Genomic DNA, 21775 nt, shown 5'->3' with positions numbered 1-21775 from the left:
TTAGTACTCACTGGTACAAAATTTCAGTTTGGGAAGATGAAAAAATTTTGGAGATATCTAGTGGTGATGGTTGTATGACAATGGGAATGTACTTAATACCATTTAACTGTACTCTTAAAAATTAAGGTGGTAGATTTTATGTTTATTTTACCGCAGTTTTAAAAATCTGCTTGGAATTTTCTTGGAAAATGCATTAAACCTGTAGATTTGCAGAAAAATTGACAAGCTCATAAAACTGAAATTCCTCTCAAAGATTTTAATCTCCCAAGTGTCTTCCAGAGTTTTATAATTTCTTTCAAACATAGTACAACCTTGGACAGATTTATTACTAGGTACATTACAATTTTGTTGTAAAAACAATATTTTTTAAATTATGGTTTTTGTTGTTGCTGACTTATTATAAATGCAGTTGACTTTTGTATATAAACCTGACCATAAACATTTTTCTTTGAAATGTGTCTGTAGAGTCTTTGGAGTTTTTGTCCATAGACAGCCATACCATCTGCAAACAATGATTTTTTTCATTTCTTCCTCTCTAGTTACTATTCTTTCTATTCTTTTTTGTGAGAAGGTGTCTTATTCCTGGTTTTTAAAAAAATTAGTTTAATATTTCATGATTAAGAATGAAATTTGCTAAAATTTTTAATAGACTTTACTTCCTAAAGTTATATTTACTATTATTTTTAACACATTTTTGTCATTACTAGAAGATGAATTTTACTTTTACTGCAGATGATTTTTCCATCTATTAAATTATCTTATGGACTTCCTGTTGTGGCTCAGCAGGTTAAGAATCTGACTAGTGTCCACAGAGATGCGAGTTCAACCCCTGGCCTTGCTCAGGGGGTTAAGGATCCGACATTGCTGTGAGCTGCGGCTTAGGTCGCAGATGCAGCTCAGATCCCAAGTTGCTGTGGCTGTTGTGTAGGCCAGCAGCTACACTCCGATTTGACTCCTAGCCTGGGAATCTCCATATACCGCAGGTGCAGCCATTAAAAAATAATAAATAAATAAATAAATAATCTTAGGATATTTCTTCTTTAATCTCTGATTTGATAAGTAACCCTTGTATGCTTAAGGATGTTATTCTGTATTACCATTTTTTACTTTCCTGGGTTTGACTTGCTAGGGTAATTTTTAGGGGTTTTGCATACATACTGACCTACCATTTTCCTTTCTTGTACTTCTCTGATTTGAATTTATATCAAGTTTTACTGGTTGCATAAAGTTACTTGGATAGTAGTTTCTTATTCTTTGGAAGAATCTAATAAGTTATTTGAAAACTTATCTGAGCCAGAGTAATATTTAAACTTCTGATTCAGTTATTTATTGTTTCAAGGCCGTTTAGGCTTTCTCTTCTTGTGTCACTTTCGATACATGGTATTTTTCTAGGAGTTTATCCATTTGGTTTTGAATTTACCAATATAAGGTTTAGCATACTATTTTCTAATTATTTTAACTTCTGCTTAGATCGATAATTAGGCCTCAGTTTTCATTCCTAAAATTATCTTTTGTGCCTTCCTTCTCCTTTATCACTGCTATTTCATCTCACCAGATGTTGGTCTAGTTTAATTTTTTTTCAAACAACCAGCTTTTCCCATTCTTGGTCCTCTGTCATAACTTTCTGCTTCACTGATCTATACTCATAAGAGTATTGTCTCCTTTGTTCAACTTTTAAGGAGCTTAGAACTATAAAAAACTCCTCTTCCATGTATTTTTTAAATTATTATTTTTATTTGGAGGGAGATTTTGGCCTTCATAACCCAAAGGCATTTAACTAATTTCCAAGGAAATTATTTATTAAAAAAATAATCTTACAATCCTGATTAAAAACATGGGCGTTTTGGATGGAAATGCTGTAAAATTTGGTTGTGATGATTGTTGTATACCCATAAAGGCAATAAAATTCATTGCGTAATTAAAAAAATGAAAAAAGAAAAACGTAATAAACTTTAATAAAAAAAAACACACGGGAAGCACAATGAATGATAGTATGGCACTTCTTTTACCTGTTGTCATGAAGTGGAATTAAAAAATCTTCAATCTTTCTTTTTCTCCCCTCCCCCTTTTTTAAGCTACTGCTCAGGTTCCTGTTTATCCAAACTATAGTCTATCTTAAAGCTTGAAACATCGGCTCCAAGATCGTAGGACTGTTTCATTTAAGTCTACCCTGGTTGGTTTTTTTATTATTGTACATTTTCCCTCAGTTTGGTCTCAATTTGTCCTTGCACACTCTACAAAGTCATTGAGTCTTTTTAATAATTCTAACCCTGAATGGGCATTTTATAGTACTGATAGCTTTCCCTGCAATTTATTAGTTGGACATTTTCCAGCATATAAGGAGTTGAAAGAACAGTACAATTCCCAGCAGAATCCATTCCATCCATTCAGGAAACGTGCTCCCCAAATAGCTACAAATCACCTGCCCCTCCATTTCTCTTCCAGATAGCAGAGCAGGGCTTGTTTCCATCATTTGGAAAGCAAAACAGACCCTCACCCATATGCAAATCTGTATTCCTAGCAAATCTTCCAAGATAGACTTGAGACATGCCAAAGGCAGTATTCCAATTGTAAATATTTGGAAAGTTCCAGTCCATTTATTTTTGTCCCGGTTATTAACCACCAAAACAGTACACTTCTCTCTCCCACACATCCAGGTTTTACTGATTCAGACTGGCTATGTTTATCTCCTTAAGTCCCCAAGCCTTCCTTACTCTGCTTTTTACGTATTGAAGAAATGCCCGTGTCATCCAACACCTTTCCACACACACAGTGTATGAGGCTCTTCTCTGGGTGTTGATGATACAGCAGTGACAGTGGCTTCTCAGCCTTCATGGAGCTTGCACGCTGGTAGAGCAGTTGAATGGGGGTCATATTGACAACTCACAAGATAAGTACCCATGAACGGGGGGGACATAAGGAAAGATGGGGTGACCACTTCCCAGTACCCTGAAATCCCTCCAAGTAGGCAGCCATCTGTATGGACCTCCATAGGCTACCCCTCATTGGGACTGTGGGAAGAGTCGGTCGGGGTACCAGAAAGGCTCCATGAGACTAGGTGAAGAGGACTCTGAGAGGGACTGCCCCTGGCTCTGCAAACAGCTCCATTCTACCCTTTCTTGTCCCAGTGAGTGCTGCCTCTCCCTGTCCCCCAGGAGGCTGCCACTGGAACCCTTACTGCTCTTATCAGCCCACGGATCCCTCGGGGGCTGTGGGGGTTGAGGAAAGTCAAGATTCTGCACTGTACTTGAATATTTTGCCATTTATACTATGAACATTTTCAAATACTTATGAAAATTGAAATTACTTTAGGAATATTCATATACCCATTATCGAGACTCGACTACTAACAAGTTTCTGTACTTACTATGTAACATATATCCCCATAAATCAGTTCCCTGAACATACCCTTCAATTCATCGCTTTCTTTTTTCTTTTTCTTTTTTTTTCTTTTTTCTTTTTTTTTTTTTGTTGCATTCCGAAGTCAACTGCAGACATCAGCATATTTCTAAGTAATTTGGAATGATATCATTAACTTGAGTTCAGTGTGTGGCTATAGATTTTTTACTTCTTACGTAGAATTTACGTATATTGAGAGACACAAATCTTGAGTGTGAATTCACAGTTTTGACAAATTGCACATTCACGTGTTAAGTTATAGATCATCAGCGTCACTCCAGAACATTCCCTTATGTCCCTTTTAGTCAGTCCCTGTGACAACCACCCCAGATGCAGCCACTATTCTGATATTTTTCTACCGGCTTGCTTTCTCCTGTTCCAGAATTTCATAAAAGTGGAACCACACAGTGTCTACTCTTTGGTAGTTGGCTTATTTGCAAAATACTTTTTGAGATTAATTTATGTTATCTCGTGTATTAGTTTGTTCCTTTTACTGCTGAGTGATATTTTCTTTTATGGATATGTTAGGATTTGTTTTCTATTCTTTTTAAAAGTTTTAGATTTTTTTTCAGTTTTGTTGAGCTATAATTGACAAAAATGGTATAGATTTATGGTGTACAAAGTGATGGTTTCATATAAATATATGTTGTGAAATGATCAATACAATCAAACTAAGTAGCATTCATTAATTCACATTTTTTTTGAGAAAACTTTTTTTTCTTTTCATCCCCCCACTACTCTACCCTCTGGCAACCACCAATTTGTTCTCTGTATCTACGACTCTGTTTCTGTTTTGTTACATTCATTCATTTGTTTTAATTTTTAGAGTCTACATATAAGTGAAATCATACCTTGTCTTTTCCTGTCTGACTTATTTCATATGTGTGTGTGTGTATATATACATACACACACACACACACACACACCTCATCTCCTTTATCCATTCATCTACTGATGGACAATTAGGTTGCTTCCCCGTCTTGGCTGTTGTAAATAATGCTTGGCATATGTAAATATGAACATAGGGGTGCAGATATATATTTGAATTAGAGTTTCTGTTTTCTTTTCAGATATATATCTAGGAGTGGAATATTGGATCATACAGTAGTTCAGTTTTCATTTTTCAGTTCAGTATTTATTTCTTTGAGGAGCCTCCATATGTTTTTCATAGTGACTATACCAAATTACTTTCCCACCAACAGCAATATGAGGGCTCCCTTTTCTCCACATCTTGATGATACTCTTTATTTATTCTTTTTGAAAATAGTCATTCTGACTGGTGTAGGCATTGTGCTTCTGCTTTGCATTTCCTGAAAATTAGTGTTGTTGAGCATCTTTCAAGAGCCTGTTGTACATCTGTGTCTTCTTTGGAAAAACACCTATTCAAGTCTTCTGTGCCTCAGTTTCCTCACTTGCCAGTTGGGGAAGGTGGAAATTGCTACCCACTGAGGAGAGTTACCATCTCTGTGGCACCCTCTACCCCATGCTTGCCCACAACCCTCTCACTGCCATTTGGGTCTCCTCTCTTTCTGAAAACTGAACTTGAACATGCTCTGCCTGTGACCTTGAGCAACTTCCTGAACCTTGCTGAGCCTCAGATTCTCCAACTGTACACTGGATAATTATTAGTATCTGCATCACAGAGTTCTTGAGATTACTGACTAATTCCCAGCAATGAGTAGCAATAAATACATAATGCATTTGAGAAATATTCATTGTCAAATACTTTGCAACAGCTATATCTTTTTACTTATATCACTTATAATCATTATTATAGCAAATGTTCGACAATATTGGGTAAATTATCATAAATCTACTTGATGAAAATTATATGGTTGTTAAGGGAAAAAAACTGTAAAATATTGAACATTATTCCAATACAACAGTAAGTGGTATAAACTATTAGGTATAAAATAAGTTACAAAGATGTATTGTACAACATGGGAAATCTAGCCAATATCTTCTAATAACTGTAAATGGAGCATAACCTTTAAAATTGTGAATCATTGTATATCTGTAGCATATATTACATATTGACCATACTTCAGTTTAAAATTTAAAAAAATAAATATTTTTAAAAGTTTGAAAAACTAGCATAAAAAGCAGTAAACCAGATTATCTTTATATCATAAGGATGACCACATAGAAGAATTAGATCCAAGTCTTCATCAGAAAAATACTGAAAAGAGGCACGAAATACAGCAAGTGAGAGATGCAGGGGGATGAATGTACTCACACTGCTTATCTATTGGGAGGAAATTCTTTTTGAAAAAAACTGAACCCTGTCTGTGTCTTTCAGAGTGACATCCTTTGCTGAGGAGAAAGTAATAATGATGGTCACTGTGTTTTTCCTTCAGTGTCCTGGCCTTCAACGTGGATACAGTCGGTAGTCTCGCCTTTCTGTTGAAAGCAGTGAATTTTCGTGAACGGGTTCTTCAGCGGGGTTTGGTGGCCAGAATTTACTATAAGGTAAAGAAACGTGGTGTTACATTTTTCCTCTTGGCATACTCTTGCATAGCTGCTAAATGTAATAGGGGATGAGTCAGCGTAATTACAAGCTTCTGGAAGGGGCTAGAATTCCTACCAGCATTTTGCATGACAGCCTTGCTTGCTTTGGAGGCTCTGATGCCAATGATTAATGCTTGTGCGTCATCTTTTAGAATTTTACCCCCAAGCATCATTTGTCTGCCATGGGAGTTGATGAGTGGGGGTAATTTTTAGCCTTTATTGGAGTTGAACCATCACTGTCTCCATGTGTAACGAATACATTGTTCTCAAGAGGGAAAATGTGTATCAGGCATATGTAAAAATTAACCATTGGATTAGCCTTGGAATGCACTCTATTTCCTATTAAAATGCCCATGATGCTCTGGAAAAACATAAAACCTTATATCAGCCTTGATAGGACATTAGAGGAACTCTCCACCAAGTCCAGTGCCCCTGGGGCTGGTTTGGGAGAAACCTGCATCCTAGTAATATTTGTTTCACCTTCTAATCCCAACTCGGAATAGACAAGACCCCAAGAGAAGGCTTTACTCATCTCACCTTTTGCCAGAGTGAAAGAGGGCCAGAACTGGGCCTCCTGAAATGCTCCTGATTCAGTTCATCTCTTTGTATATTGATTCGAAGATCACATCTCCCAGTATGACACAGAGGGGGAGGAGGAGGAATGGCACAGGAAAGGGTACTCTCTTAGGAAATGCTCTGTGGCAGAAGAGTCCTGGGAGCAGAAGTGGTCCAGATCCACCTGCTGGACCAAAGCCAGGCTGATGTGTACCTGCTTGAAGCTGGACCAGATTTGTGCAATCAGTTTATCCTCTGGGCGTAGGTCTGAGGTGAGTCCCTGCCAGACACAAAAGACATGTCCAGGTGGGTTTAAGACATCCTACATTCCCTGCCCCTATCAAACATGGAGCCATCCAGAATCAGAGAAGGATGCCATCAGAGGCAAAGATGCCCAAGGTACACCAGTGGGCTGAGTTATCAATGGGTAGGATGTAATCTCTGAACGAGCTTTCCAAGTCTGCAGAAGTAAAGAGTAAAGATGAAATGGCAAGAGATGATGATAGACACAGAGTGTAAATCCAGCCTATGGGTAAGAAATAGTCTTGAAAATGCTGGAACAAAAGGAGCAGAAATAATAATCACAACACAAAAGAAAAATATTTTCCTCAGTATAAAAACAAAATCAAGATTTTAGTGGAAAAAAGTACTCATACCTGGCAATACTTGGAAATCGAGAGTAAAGAGAATATCATTTAAGCAGCCAGATAGAAAATATTAGCTTATCAATAAATGGCTAAAAAAAAGGCTATCTTCAATCTTTATTCACCAGCTCCAAATGGAGTAAGACCTGATCCTCTAAAGAGGGAACTTCATGATCTCAGCACAACATTCCAAGCCAAATTTAATTCATGAGTACAGGCAGTGGAAAGATATTTTCAAGTATCTAAGAATCAGAAGCAATTTCACTTCCATGGCCTCCCTTAAAAATTATTTAAAGACCTATTCAACAGGACATTAAAAGGAATCAAAATAACTAACTTGAAAATAAGGAAGTTGAGATATAAAAGAATTGGTGGTCCCTGTGAATCCAGCTAGTCAATAATTGTGTGTTTTTAAAAATTAGTTCCATTGGGAGTTTGGGTTTGGCATATGCACACTGTGGTATGTGGAATGACTGGCCAACGGGGAGCTGTTGTATAGCACAGAAAACTCTATCCAATATTCTGTGATAATCTATATGGGAAGATAATCTGAAAAAGAATGGATGTGTGTACATGTATAACAGAATCACTTTGTTGCACAGCAGAAATTATCACAACATTGTAAATCAACTATACTTCAGTAAAACTTAAAAAAATTACAACAATAAATACAGAAGCTAAACATCATTTTGGAAAACAAAACAAAACAAAACCTTAAATTACCAAAAAAAAAAAAAAACCCAAACACCTTTGAGTCATTTGTTCTATAATAGATTAGGTCAATAATATATTTTATTGTAAGATAAAAGCTAAAGTAAAATAAAAGCGTGCTCAATTTCTTACTTTAGTTCAGGATAGGCAAAGACATTGTTTTGTTTTACTTTGATTATCAGAGAATCATAGGTTAAAATGTATGTTTCATTAAGTTAAAAGTCAACATGGGCACTGGACAGGGGATGCTTGTTATGCAAGTCACTGCCTAAGACACAGGAGGAGTTTCCGTTGTGGTGCAGTGGAAATGAATCTGACTAGGAACCATAAGGTTGCAGGTTCAATCCCTGGCCTTGATCAGTGGGTTAAGGATCTGCTGTTGCCAAGAGCTATGGTGTAGGTTGCAGATGTAGCTCAGATCTAGCGTTGCTGTGGCTGTGGTGTAGGCTGGCAGCTACAGCTCTGATTAGACCCCTAGCCTGGGAACCTCCATATGCCGTGGGTGCGGCCCTAAAAAGACAAAAGACAAAAAAAAAAGAAGATGACACAGGAGAGATAAATAAGTGACCAGAAGTTTGTGCACTCAGAGACAGCAAAGAAGAGACATCAGAAAGCATGTTCTTAGAGGCTTAAAAGACCCTCTGGTGCTGTTCCTTCAGATGTGCGTCCTCTGAGTCTGGCAGGCTGTGTACAGAGTTCCCACTGTTGCTTGTTCCTTGGTTTGAAAATTTCTCCAGGGACTCTCCCCGTCTCTTCCCAAGTCTCTCCCCATTCATCTCCTTAGTCCCTAGTCTAATTCATCTAGTACAAGTTCCATTTCCCTGGTCCCCTGGAATTTAGATTGATAGATTGATGACCTGCTCTGATCTGGTAATTCCTTGAAAACAACTTTTCCATTACAATATGGAATTCAGTTCAATCCACAATAAGCCACGTGGGCCTTGGGAAGGGATAATGATCGGCTGTGAGGGGTAGAGTCCAGTGATTCTGGCCTCCAGGCAGTCATACCCTTATACATCCAACATTGTACTAGGGTTCATCTGTATAACCAGTGAAATACAGCGAAGTGATCTGTCTCTTCTGAGACTGACTATGAAAAACACTTTGGATTCTACCATCTCTCTCTTGGATCCCTCATTCTGGGGGATGCCATGTCATGAACAGCCCACATCGCAAAGAACTGAGCCATCTTCCAAATTTATGTGTTTCCTCTAGCCCTACTCCAATCTCCAGAGATGGCAAAGCCTGGAACATTTAACAACTTGACTGAAACTTCATGGCAGAGCCCTAGCCAGAAGCCCCAGTCAAGGCAGGCCCAGATCCTCAACCCTCAAAACTATGTCAGATAATTACAGTTTTTTTTTTTAAGATGATAAATTTGGAGATAATTTGTTGCATAGCAACGTATAACTAATATAGCATCAGAAGGCAAAAACTGTTCAACAGTTTTGGCCTTGGTACACACTTTTTTTTTTAAACAAAATTACAAAAGGAGATTATAATCTTTTTAAACCACTATTTCCATCTAATAATATAAATGACGTTCTTTCTATGTCAGCAAGAACATGATCCCCTGATACTCTGATGCTTCTAGTTTTTGGGTTATTACAGACAGTGCTATAATGAACATTCTTAAAAATGCAGTTTTTCAACTTTACATCCAAAGTGTTCTCTGCAAATGTTGAACCAAATTGTACTTCCCTAAGGTCCACAGTTCTCCACACTCGTTTTCTAACCCTTTTTTCCTACAGCTTTCTCACTTTTTACCTGGGAGTATGTCTTATGATATTAGAAGCCCTCTGGTACTTATAAAATATTCAGAACTATTTTCTGCTTATGATTATTCTCTTCTAGAGAACAAATAGTTCAAAACAGCTTATTTTTTTATTTTGAGATAAGAAAACCTTTACACACATACAAGTGGGTTTTCTGGTCATGAAAACAAACATTAAGCATGTAGTGTGGCAAAGAAATACAAGAGTTTTAGCATCAGACAATTACATCATACCGCTTCTGAGCCACTGACTCTGTATGCATAAACTTGGGATGATAAGAATACGTACAATACAAATTTGTTACAATGATAAAGCAAAATAGAATATTTTTTACAAGGCATTTTCTTATAAATAATAAACTTTGCACTCATGTTATTCATCTGAGTTACTGCCTTCAGTGTAACTATTTTAATGGCCAACTCAATTAAATATTCATTAAACAATACAGTTTTCTGGGCTGAGCAGGGGAAAACCACAAAGATTATTAAGCTACACTCCTGCCTTTGGATAAGTCCACTAGTTATGGCCCAAGGCAAAATGAAGTAAGTACTAAATTAGGACAAAAACTACAAACTTAGAAAAAAGATACTGACTTTTACATTTTAGTTTGTATTTTTGGTTCAGCTTTTTGTTCAGCTAGCTGTATGTGGGCTTATGTCTTCCTACATTAATTTGGTGAAACTATCTGGTCAGCAGTTTGAACACCTGACCCAAAAAGAGTCTAGACAATAGTCTTTAGACAATGTCCAAAGGTGGGTGATTTCATCTAGGATGCCAGGATCTTGTAAAAATAACTATTTTGTTCAGAGTCTTTTAAAGAGGCAAAAGCATGAGAGGGCTTCAGACTTTTCTTCTGTTTTTCAGTAATGCTCTTTAATTTTCCTCAAAGGCACACTTTATTTTGGAGACACTTGGCCAACACATGTTAGATTGTCCACCTGCCTCTTACCCTGAAGTGAGTGCTAGGGGCTAAAGGTTCACAATCAGGAGTTCCCATCACGGCTCAGCAGTAATGAACCGGACTAGCATCCATGAGGATGTGGGTTTGATCCCTGGCCTTACTCAATGGGTTAAGGATCCGGCGTTGCAGTGGCTGTGGCATGGACCGGCAGCTGCAACTCTGATTTCGCCCCAAGCCTGGGAAAGAAGTTCGCAGTCAGAGTTAGAGTTGAGACCCCTAGGTCCTCAAGAAGGATCTAGCATCTGATAATGCCTTTCGTTCTTTGCCGTAGCCAGAATTGAACTTAAATTGGGGCTAGGAAATGTCCTTCTGTGTGCTGATAGCCATGGAGGGAGCTTGGCCCCAGAGCTTCTCTGAGAAGCCCCGCTTGTCCAGTTTTCTGAAATCGCGTTGCAAACATTGTTCGTCAAGGTCCCTAGAACATTTCCCCATGAGTGGGGAAAAATAAACAATGTCTTGTCATTTTGAGAATATTTTATTTAGGACTTCTGTCATTTTATAGAGAGAAATGTACAGAGGAAATGTATACCCTGAGTAATCCATATGTTTAACAGATGCCTGTTTATTTTCAAGTGTGCGTGACAAAAATTGGGCAGGTAGAAGGGAGCGATAATGCAGATGGGATGAAAATCATCCTGGTTAACCAGGCGTTGATTCCTGTCTGTCTCTCGTCACCTATGGTATTCTTCTACCACGCTGGTGGTTCCCCTACCTCAGAGTGTGTAGGGATCACCTGGGAAAGAGGGATTTTAAAAATCTGATTTATGTTGCCCTCCTCCACACTGTGAGACTGAGTCAAAAGGAAAAGAGAAGTGGTTTGTAACCGAATATCATGAATCATCCTCAGAATCCCAGGAACAGTCATCTACCTTGGAAACAACTCCCCTAAGTTGTTTTTCCTTACTGAGAAATTGAGATTTGGTTGGAGAAGACTTGGTGGGGGCTGAAAGTAAGGTTTTCAGAGTTGTAACTTTCTAGAGCTTTCTGTTTGAAAAGTGATTGTCACCCTCAGATTTTATTGCTGTGGTCAGCGCAGTCTGACTGCTGTGTGTGTGTATGTGGTGTGTGGCGAGAGAGAGAGAAGCAAGAGAGAGAGACCTTAAATCTCTTTAGATTTTCAAAGTATAACAGAGCCATAGTCCCTCTGAAGGTGATCTTTCTAATAGATGATGCCAGCTATTTAGTTTAGACTGTTTCTTTGCCCAGGTCACCTGGTGGCCTTTGGAATCTTACCTGAGTTCTTGTCTGTGGAAACTGTGAGCTGTGTTGGTCATTGGATGGTACAGGCATGGCATGTGCTGGAAGTCACGCTGCCAGAGTCTCATCAGTCACATGTCTTCAAGTGCATTGGTCCAGTGGTAGGTGGTAGATGAAGAAAGGAGCTGGAAAATGCCATTGTCGATGAACCCAGAGAGAAAATCTGGTCTGCTTTGTTTGTACATCTCTGAAAGTTTCAGGGTAGAGACAGGGAACAGAGAGTAAAGGCAGCTGGGTTGTGTTTGTTACATTTTTAAAAGCCAAGACAGCAGCCTGAATAGCAGATGTTGTATTCAAAAATCTCATGGTACAGAAATGCCAAGAGCTTTGTTCCAGCAACAGATCATCAAAGACAGGAAACAGGATTAGAAACCAAATTTCCTGAGTTCATGGTTTGCATTGATCTTGCATCTTCTAACTCTTGTGGTTGATTGGTCCGGGGAGGGGATCAGGAGACCAGGGCAACCTCACAGAGGGGCCTTTGTGTCCTCAGAGCAATGGGCGCTGCCTGTGCAGTGCCACTTGTGCAAAAGTCAGGCTCCTCTGCTCACCAGGGCTTGACATTCCTTTAATGGGGAACATATTCCCAATTCTCTGTGAGACTAAGGCTTGAACTCATGAAACTGCAGAGAGAGGAAAGAGTGACCGACTTTCCACTCCACTCAAAGCTGTACACGATGCTGAGGAAGGGCTCAATGTGGTCTGGAGAGACCCCAGGGCAGACAGGCCAGAAGAGTCTGAGGCTACCTCACCACCCCCTGTGCTCAGCGCTGCTCAGGCTCAGTTTGGCACTTTGCTCTCTGTTGTGGCTGGTCAGTCATAGGCAATGTCTCTGCTCTGTGATGTTTTCCTCTCACTCCAGTTACAATAAATCTTGCAAAGATGAGAGGTTGTATTTTCTTTTCACTTACTTCTTTCTCCATCTTTTTCTCAAAGAGAGCATCTAAATTCTCTTCCTAGGGAAACCTGTTGTGAGTAGGGAATGGAAGGTAAAGAAGGAAGGGGAAGTGAAGAGAAGGAGAGGAAAAGAAAGTGATGTTTCTGATAAATACATGGGTGGTGCAGTCATTTCCTTTTTGTGTGAGAGCTGAAAGTTCTTGTCTTCTAATTTCCACATCTGAGTTATTTATTTATTTTTTTTAGGACTTTTTCTATTGACTGATTTCTCTCTTGACTATGGATTATATGTCCCTCCTTGTTCACGTGTCTTGTAATCTTTTATTGTATATTGGACACTGTAAATACTACTCATTCTGAATCCTGCTGTCTTCCTCTAAAGAGTGTTCAGTTTTGTTCCAGCATGCAGTTAAATCAGTAACAGATGAACTTGAATTTGTAGAGACTTGGTTTTCTGCTTTGTCAGGAGGAATCTTTCTGGTTTTGCCTTTAGTATCTTTGAATTTTACCTTAGTCCTTGAGCAAATCATTTTTCCTGGCACACATAGCTTTATATGTAAGGCATGGCCCTTCTGGAGTTACCGGTGGAAAGCTTCATATACCCGTCTAACTTGGCAGAATTCAAATTACATATTCTGCTTCCTATGTGGTAGCAATAGGTGAATTCCCTGCTCAGCTTTTTAAGTATACCTGTCTGTGCATGAAGAGATTCAATATTGCTATCATGTTCATTCTTCTTAAATTGGTCTGTAAATTCAACACCATCTCAATCAAAATCACAGCAGGAACTTTTGTAGAAACTCAGAAGCTGATTTGACAATTCAGATGGAAATACAATTAGCCTAAAATAGCCAAAACAGCTATGAAAAAATTTAAGAAACGTGGAGGCCTCATACTACCTGATTTCACAGTTTGTGTTAGTTTTCCAATAATCCAGACAGTATGGGATCAACATAAAAATAAACAGATAGATCAATGGAACACTGCAGAGTCCAGAAACTGACCCACACACATATGTTCACTTGATTTTTTTTACAAAGGTACAAAGAAAAGTAATGGCGAAAGGTGATTTTTTTCAACAAATTGTGTGGCAAACCACTAAATATATGAATGGGAAAAAGGTACTTTGACCTGTTCCTTATATAATAATACATAAAAATTAATTTGAGATTGATCATAGGCTTAAAGTGAAAGTGAAAACTATAAAACTTTTGGTAGAAAACATAGGAGACTATCTCTTTAGAGTTGGAGTAAAAGAAGATTTCTTTTCAAAAAAAGATAAAAAGCACTAACCATTCAATTAAATATAGACTGATTGGGATTTTTTCAAAGTTAAAAAAAATTGTTCTTCAAAAGACATCAGTAAGAAAGCAAAAAGATAGGCCATGACCTTGGAGAAATTATTTGCAACAAGCGTAACTGACAAAATACCTTCCTCCAGAATACATAAAGAAGTCCTCTAACTCGGGAACAAAATCTAAGAAAAGTTATGCAAGAGACTTGAAAGACACTTCACAAAAGAAGATAAAAGAATGGTAATGAGCACATGAAACTTTGCTCAATACTATTAGTCATTAGGGAAATTGAAATTAAAACCACAATGTAATACCACGGCACAGCCACTGAAGTGTGTTAAACTAAAACGATTGGCTGTTCAATCATAGCAACCATATGGAACAAGGAGAACTTTCACTATTGCTGCTGGTGGTACAAAATAGCAGTGACCACTCTGGCAAACAGCTTGACAGTTCTTTATAAAGCAAAATATGTGCCTCTCCTACAACCACCCATTTCCTCCCTAGGTATTTACCGAAGAGAGAGGAAAACCCGCTCACAAAGAGACTTGTACGAGAATATTTATAGAGCTTCATCAAAAACAGCCAAAAGCTGGAAAGGACCTAAGTGTTCATCACCACGAGATTGGAGGAACCAATGGTAGTATCTTCATACAATAGAATTGCACCCAGCAATAAAAAGGGATAAACCACTGTGACCCACGGCCACATAAGTGAATTTTATAGATATTATGTTTAGCAAAAGAAGCCTGATAGAAAAAAATTAATAGTGTATGAATCCACTTTTATGACATTCATTGAAAAAGAGGTGAAGTTAGTTGATGGTGATCTGGGAGTCAGTAGGGGAGGGCATGGTGGTGCTGACCTGGGCGGGGGGAGTACAAGACGGTATCTTGGTCTGGATGGTTCCCTGGGATCATCCAGCTGTAAACTTAAGAATTGCACACCACATGCCTTTTATACTTCAATTAAATCATGAAAATATTTAAAGATAGAACTTAAAGAGCCTCACGGCATTTAGGTTGTTTGCACTACAGGCATGTGTCACTTTTTCATACATGAAATTGGAAACTTAGAAGTTTCCAGCCAGAGGCCTCAGCTGCTGCATTAATCGGGAGCAAGAATAAATGACTAATGGTAACATTATTCACCAAGGGTCAGTTCTGCACTAGACACTTCTCAGTGTCATACCCGAACACAGTTGGGGTGCCCAAGCCAGCCAGCAGCATGGACTGCAGAGAGCATGGTGACAGATGACTGGGCCAGTGGCCAGGGTCACAGGAGTCTGGCAAGAGATGAGCTATTGAGGGTTGGCCCTGAAGGCAGGCAGATGCATCCTCGAAGTTCTGAACCTTATATTAGAGATCTTGACATCCGAGAGCCTGGACCACAGGAAGCAGGGCCCCCATCAAGGTGGAAAAGAAGACCCAGTCATTGACAGTTGGGCATGTCACCCAAACAGCACACAGGGCCAAGACAGAGATTATTTCAGAGACAGGCGAATCTGTGGGGACCTGTGCCAAACTCTGGGCTCATAGTTGAATAGTATAGCTTAGAAATGATATTTTTCTAGTTTGTGGACCCATAGTCACTGGTGAGTTTGACTTGGTGTAAGTGACTGAATATTGAATACCGAATACTGTATTTCTTTGAGGGGGGGTGGTCTTTCCTTTTTTTTTTTTTTTATGCTTTATTGGATATAAACCGACATGTAACACTGTGTAATTAATTTTTTGGCCACGCCCACGCCATGCAGAAGTTCTTCTGCCAGCTTTTGAACCTGTGCTGCAGCTGCAACCCGTGCCATAGCTGCAGCAGCACCAGATCCTTAACCTGCTGAGCCACAAGGGAACTTCCTAACACTGTGTAATTTTAAGGTATATGATGCAATGATTCTTATATATTATGCACTAATTACCAGAACAGTGTTAACTAACACTTCCATAGCTCACATAATTATTACGCTCCTGATAGAGAGTGAGACATTTAGGATCTACTTTCTAGCAACTTACAACTATATAGTATAATGTTGTTGGCTGTAGTCACCATGCTGTACGTTAGCTTTCCAGAACTTGTTCCTCTTATAGCTGGAAGTTTACATGCTTTGGCCAACATGTCCCCATTTCTCTTGACCCAAACCCTTGATGGCCACCATCCTACTCTGTTTCTGTGACTTCAGCTTTTTTAGATTCCACATATAAATGAGATCATCTAGTTATTTGTTTTTCCCCATGTCTGACGTATTTTACTTATCATAATACCCTCAGGGTCTATCCATGTATTTTTGTTGTTTGTTTTTCTTTTTTGGGTCCTGTCACCCACTGTGCTGGGCCAGGAATCGAACCTGTGTCCTGGAACATTAGAGATGCCACTGATCATGCTGTGACACAGCAGGAAATCCTCATGTTCTATCTATGTTGTTGTAAATGGCAGGATTTCCTTTTTTCTTGTGGCCGATTGGCTGAATAATATTTCATTGTGTCTGTATGTATATATACAGACTCAGATTGCCTTCTATATCTTGGTTTGTGTAAATAACACTGCAGTGAACATAGGAGTGCAGATATCTATTTAAGAGAGTGATTTCATTTCCTTCAAATAAATACCCAGAAATAAGATTGCTGGATCATACAGTAGTTACATTTACATTTTTTTTAGGACACCTCAATTCTATTTCTCATAGAGATGACTGCACCAATTTACATTCTCACCAACAGTGCACAAGTGTTTATCTCAACATCCTTACCAATGTTTTTTATCTCTTGTTTTTTTAAATAATAGCCATTCTAACACATATGAGGTGATATCTCACTAAGGTTTTGTGTTGCATTTCCCTGATAATTAGTGATGTTCAAAATCTTTTCAAGTACCTTTTTGGCCATTTGTATGTCTTCTTTGAAAAAATTGCCTCTTTGGATCATCTGCCTATTTAAAAAATTGGGTTATTTGGGATTTTTTACAGTTGACTTGTAGGAGTTCCTTATATATTTTGGATATTAACCCCTTATCATATAGATGGTTTGAAAGTATTTTTATCCATTCTGCAGGTTGCCTTTTCATTTTGTTGATTTGTTCCTTTTGCTGTGTAAAAGCTTTTCAGTTCGATGTAGTCCCCCTTATTTATCTTTGCTTTTGTTGCTTGTGCTTTTGGTATCAAATCAAAAAAAAAAAAAAGTGTTGCCAAGATGTTTTTTCTTCTAGGAATTGTATGGTTTCTGGTCTTAATATTTAAGTTTTTAATCCTTTTCTAGTTATATTTTGTGAGTGGTGTAAGATAGGGTTCTAATTTCATTCTCATAAATGTTTTATTGAAATGACTACCATTTCCCCATTGTGTATTTTTGGATCCCTTGTCAAATATTAGTTGATTGTATATGCAAGGTTTGTTTCTGGGCTCCTAATTTTGTACCATTGCTTGGTGCATACTTTAAAAAAAAAAAAAAAAGCCAGTATCACACTGTTTTGCTTACTATAGCTCTGTAATATAGTTTGAAATCTGGATGCATGATATCTCCAGTTTTGTTTTTCCTCAGGATTGTTTGGTTATTTTGGGTCTTTCATGTTTCCATGTGAATCTGAGGATTGTTTTTCTATTTCTGGGGAAAATACCATCGGAATTTTGATAGATTTTACCCTAATTTTATAGACTGCTTTGGGTAGTATGGATATTTCAACATTAATTGTTCTGACCCATGAACCCAGTATATTACTAATTGATTTTTGTCTTCTTCAGTTTCTTTCATCATTGTCACATAGTTTTCAGTGTATAGATCTCCCACCTTCTTGGTTAATTTATTCCTAAGTATTTTTGTTTTTTGATCCTATTGTAAATGAGATTATTTGTATTTATTTTTCAGATATTGCATTGTTAGTACATAAAAATACAACTAATTTCTATATTTTGACCTTGAATCCTGAAACTTTACTGAATTCACTTATTATAATTTTTTGGTGGACTCTAGGATATTTTATATATAAGATCATATCATATGCACGTAGAAACAGTTTTACTTCTTCTTTTCCAATTTGGATGATTTTGTTTCTTTTTTTTTTTGCTTAATCGTCCTGGCAAGGACTTCTAACACCCTTTTGACTAAAAGTGATGAGAGTGGGCATCCTTATCTTGTTACTGATCTTAGAGGCAAAGCTTTCAAGCTTTCACTGTCGAATGTGATGTTAGCTGTGGGCTTTAACAACAGTTTCTTAAAGTTCTCTGTGGTTAGGGGGTCGAAACATCTGGGGCTTGATGCTTCTGGAGACTGTAGAATTGGGGTAAACAGGAATGAGCCTTTTATTGTGTTTCTTTGTGCCCTTCCACAAGGCCAGTGGACAGGCCCTGATGGCCAGCTGGGATGAAGGACATTTGTGAAGTTCTTGCTGGGATGAGGGACAGCCTAGGGCCCAGCACTTGCCCATACAATCAACACCCTGCTTGCAGGACTCAGGAAAGGGAAACAGCAGAGGTTCCAGGCTGCAGGGGCCTCCATCAGGATGAGGCATATGGGACCAAGCTCACAGGTGTATGACCTTAGGACACAGCATGATGCAAAGGAAGGGGTCAGATACATCCCTATAAGGGGCTTAACAGCACCCAGGGTGGCCTCTCCGTTCAGCCAGTGTTAAGTCCAGCCCATCCCCTCATCAGCTTAGCAGCCTGGCGATGGTACAGATCACCACTTATTGACCTAGAATTTCATGTGGCGGCTCTTGGTGACCTGCTGCCCTTCCTTCCCTGAAGCAGTTCAGACTTTTTGAATAGGCTGTTTTGTTGGGGTTTTTTTTTTGGTTTTTTTTTTTTTTTGTTAACCCCCAGTGTTAATTCAGCCCTTAACTCATGAGTGTCTCAAAGCCTTCTCCCTGCCAAGCACCCAGAGGCTCATGCAGAGAAGGTCCCAACATTCTGAGCTGTGTGCTGTTTTAGAATTCCTAAAAGCTTAGGAATGAGTGACAGTGAAATAAAAATGTTTTGTGGAAGCTTCAGATATAGATTTAAATAAACCATTGAAAAAAGAAAAAGGGCCTGGGAATGTCTGAAGTTTGACTGAATTTTACTTGTTTGAAACATGCTGCCACCCGGTGACATAGCACACCTGGCACTGTGTGAATTTGGGACTCGGGGGCTGAGCAAGACACAGTGATGTCCTCCAGAGACTCTCAGTAGAAGGGATGTGTGGCAATAAGGGTTGGAGGGATGTACAGCGAGAGGAGCAGAAGGGGGCCACCCCTTTCTGTAAATCAGTGGCACCTGGAAGGCTCATCCTTTATCTGAGTCTTGCATGGTGACTGGCAGAGCACATGCACCCTTTCACAAGGTCCGGGGGGGGGGGGGCGGGGGCACGACCTTGAAGGCAAGGCATGTGACGTGAGCAGCGAGTGACAGGTGGGTTCAGGTTGAGCATCAAGCCATCAGCATTCTGGGTCCAAGGCTGGAGAGGCTGGTCAGAGGGCGGTGGCACTGGGTCCTCACTTTGGGGAGACTTGTGCAACCTGAGTTAGGGGCTGAGAACCTTCCACCTTTCCTGCAGGTTATGGGGGTCATGGCCTGAGCACATTGCTGTCAGGAAATCATTCTGGAGTCAGCATTGAGAGGGTGACCCTTTAGAGACCACGGTAACCATTACCCCCTGGAAGAGTTGGGGTAATGGTTACCGAACTGAACTGAACTGTGGGTGGTAGCAGTGAGCCTGAGGTGTGGTCCATGAAACTTGGGATAGTTTAATGGGGAGAAAGCTGGAGGTGGAGTCAAGAATGCCCGCAGGCCTGCCTATGGCCGGGGAAGATACAGTACCTCTCCTGGTCATCACAGACCCCTAAGGAGTCCAGACTGCGGTGGGTTCCATGCTGTCCATCGCAATCTCTTTTCCCTGGATTCACTCCAAGACCCCATGGGCTGAGTCTTCTGCGTGCTGTACCCCCACGTCTTTCTCTCACAGCCCCAAGATTTCCTCCGCCAGCTGTCTTGTGGGCCAAGCACCAGCTGAGCAGCTGCAGAGATTCAGGAAACAAACATCTCGAGACCTAACTTCATTCACATATTAAATGTACATTATTCTGCCTTATGTCAGCTTTAAGCAGTCACTAAGGGCAGTCAGGTTCCATAACGTCGTCTTCAGCCAAATGCAAAGATCGTGTTATGGAAACAAGATCTTTCTAGTCGACTTTACTCCACTGGCTTGCTTTGGTGCCTGTAAAATCTATTTACGATCTCCTGATTTTCAGCCCACCCCCACCCCAGCCCACCTCCATTCCTCCATCCACCGGAACATTTAGAAGGAACTTTAAAATGAGTACACTTCAGAAAGGAAGAACATTTGCTTATTTTCATATCTGTTGTTGAAAATGATCAGGATCGTACAAAGGTAGGCTAAATGACCAAAGACGGTGTGTCATCCAGCGAAATCATTTTCTATCCCGCAAGGCTAAGTAATAGGAAGCAGACTTTTCCTTTGACATGAAAAGGAAAAAGGAGGAGAAGTTGGGAAGTAATGAATTCAATTACAGGAGCCCTTTGCCAAGACCCTATTGATTTCATGTTCTGATAATTTCAGTCCAGGCCTTAGTGGCAACAAGATTCAGAAACAAGTCCAATCAAATGTGTGTCCCTCTGCCCTTCCCCATCCTGGAACTGTATTATGCGTGACAAAAACAGTCTGGTCTTGGCTGGGAAAGAGCTCTGTCTTTGGGGTCTGTTCATATTGCCAGGCCCAGAGCAGCGCTGGGAGGATACAGGGGAGAAGAGAGAGGAGGCACCAGAGTCCCTGGCAGATCCCCACAAACCTGCAGATGCTGTCACAGCCCCTGCCGGTGTGAGAACGCTGACCAGGACCCCACACACTTTAGGGCACATACGCCTCTCTGCAGAATTCCCTCTTGCTGTTTCTGTGCCCTCTGAATCTAGTTTTATTCCACCCCACCCCCTCGAATCCACCTTTGCTCCCATAACCCGTCTGTGAGAGGGGATCCTTCTTGTGCTCCTTGGCCCTGACTGCTATGGTGGGTGCTAGGTGAGTTGCTGTCCTGCCCCAGTTGGAGCTGCGTGGCCCGGTGCGGATGCGTGGATGTGCCCTATGCCCGCTTGGTGGGAGGCCAGGGCCGGGCATCCTGAGCACTCGAGGGAGAGGGAGCTGTTGGGAGGCTTCTTGAAACCGGGAGGAGGCAGTAGGTGTGGGAGGCGGAGGTCGGTGGAGAGAATGGCACTAGTACATCAGCAAAGCAGGGGAGGGCATGTGTTCTGAGATTGGATGGTTCAGGGTGGAAGGGAGCCTGCTAGCGCCAGGATGTGCTGCGCATGTGCGTTCATGTCTTTGAAGACAAGTGGTTGGGAAACCTGCTCCCAGCCCTGTCTGAGGGGATGCTCTCTCCGCTGCCATGGTCCAGGCTGAGTGTAGGGGCAGCCGCTGTGTGAACAGCACAGGCCGGGTGGGGCCAGGTCTGTGCTCACACCGCTGTACTGAGCAAGCTTTGTTGTCAGCTGGGGAAGAGGAGCACCAGGGGCAGTTTCCCAGGAAGAACAGATACATCTGTTTCAGATCTAGGGACAGTTATTAGGCTTGCCCTGGACTCTCTATAAAGCCAGAATGCCTTCCCTCCCAGAAAGCAGGGCGGCTGGGTCCACCAGCTGGCTGCTCACTGGTGGCTTCCTGAACTGGAAGTATGGGATTCTTTACACCTTTACACTAAGTTTTGAACTTGAGCTACAATCTGAACTTGAGAGCCAGATAGATAAATCTAATCCAACATCCTGTGACATGCACATAAAAGAAATATGGGAGA

At 40.2% G+C, this 21775-nt stretch overlaps 1 protein-coding gene across 1 annotated transcript in view; it reads left to right on the top strand.

Annotated features, from left to right (window-relative positions):
• Positions 1-21775, top strand: part of ACOXL (acyl-CoA oxidase like) — a 362457-nt gene that overhangs the window by 260343 nt on the left and 80339 nt on the right. The window contains 1 exon segment of the mRNA XM_047781208.1: positions 5757-5868. Within this exon segment, the coding sequence (XP_047637164.1) occupies positions 5757-5868 (112 nt within the window).

This window comes from Phacochoerus africanus, chromosome 5 (assembly GCF_016906955.1).
Source record: "Phacochoerus africanus isolate WHEZ1 chromosome 5, ROS_Pafr_v1, whole genome shotgun sequence".
Classification (NCBI taxonomy): domain Eukaryota; kingdom Metazoa; phylum Chordata; class Mammalia; order Artiodactyla; family Suidae; genus Phacochoerus; species Phacochoerus africanus.
This window is presented reverse-complemented; position numbering and strand designations above follow the sequence as displayed.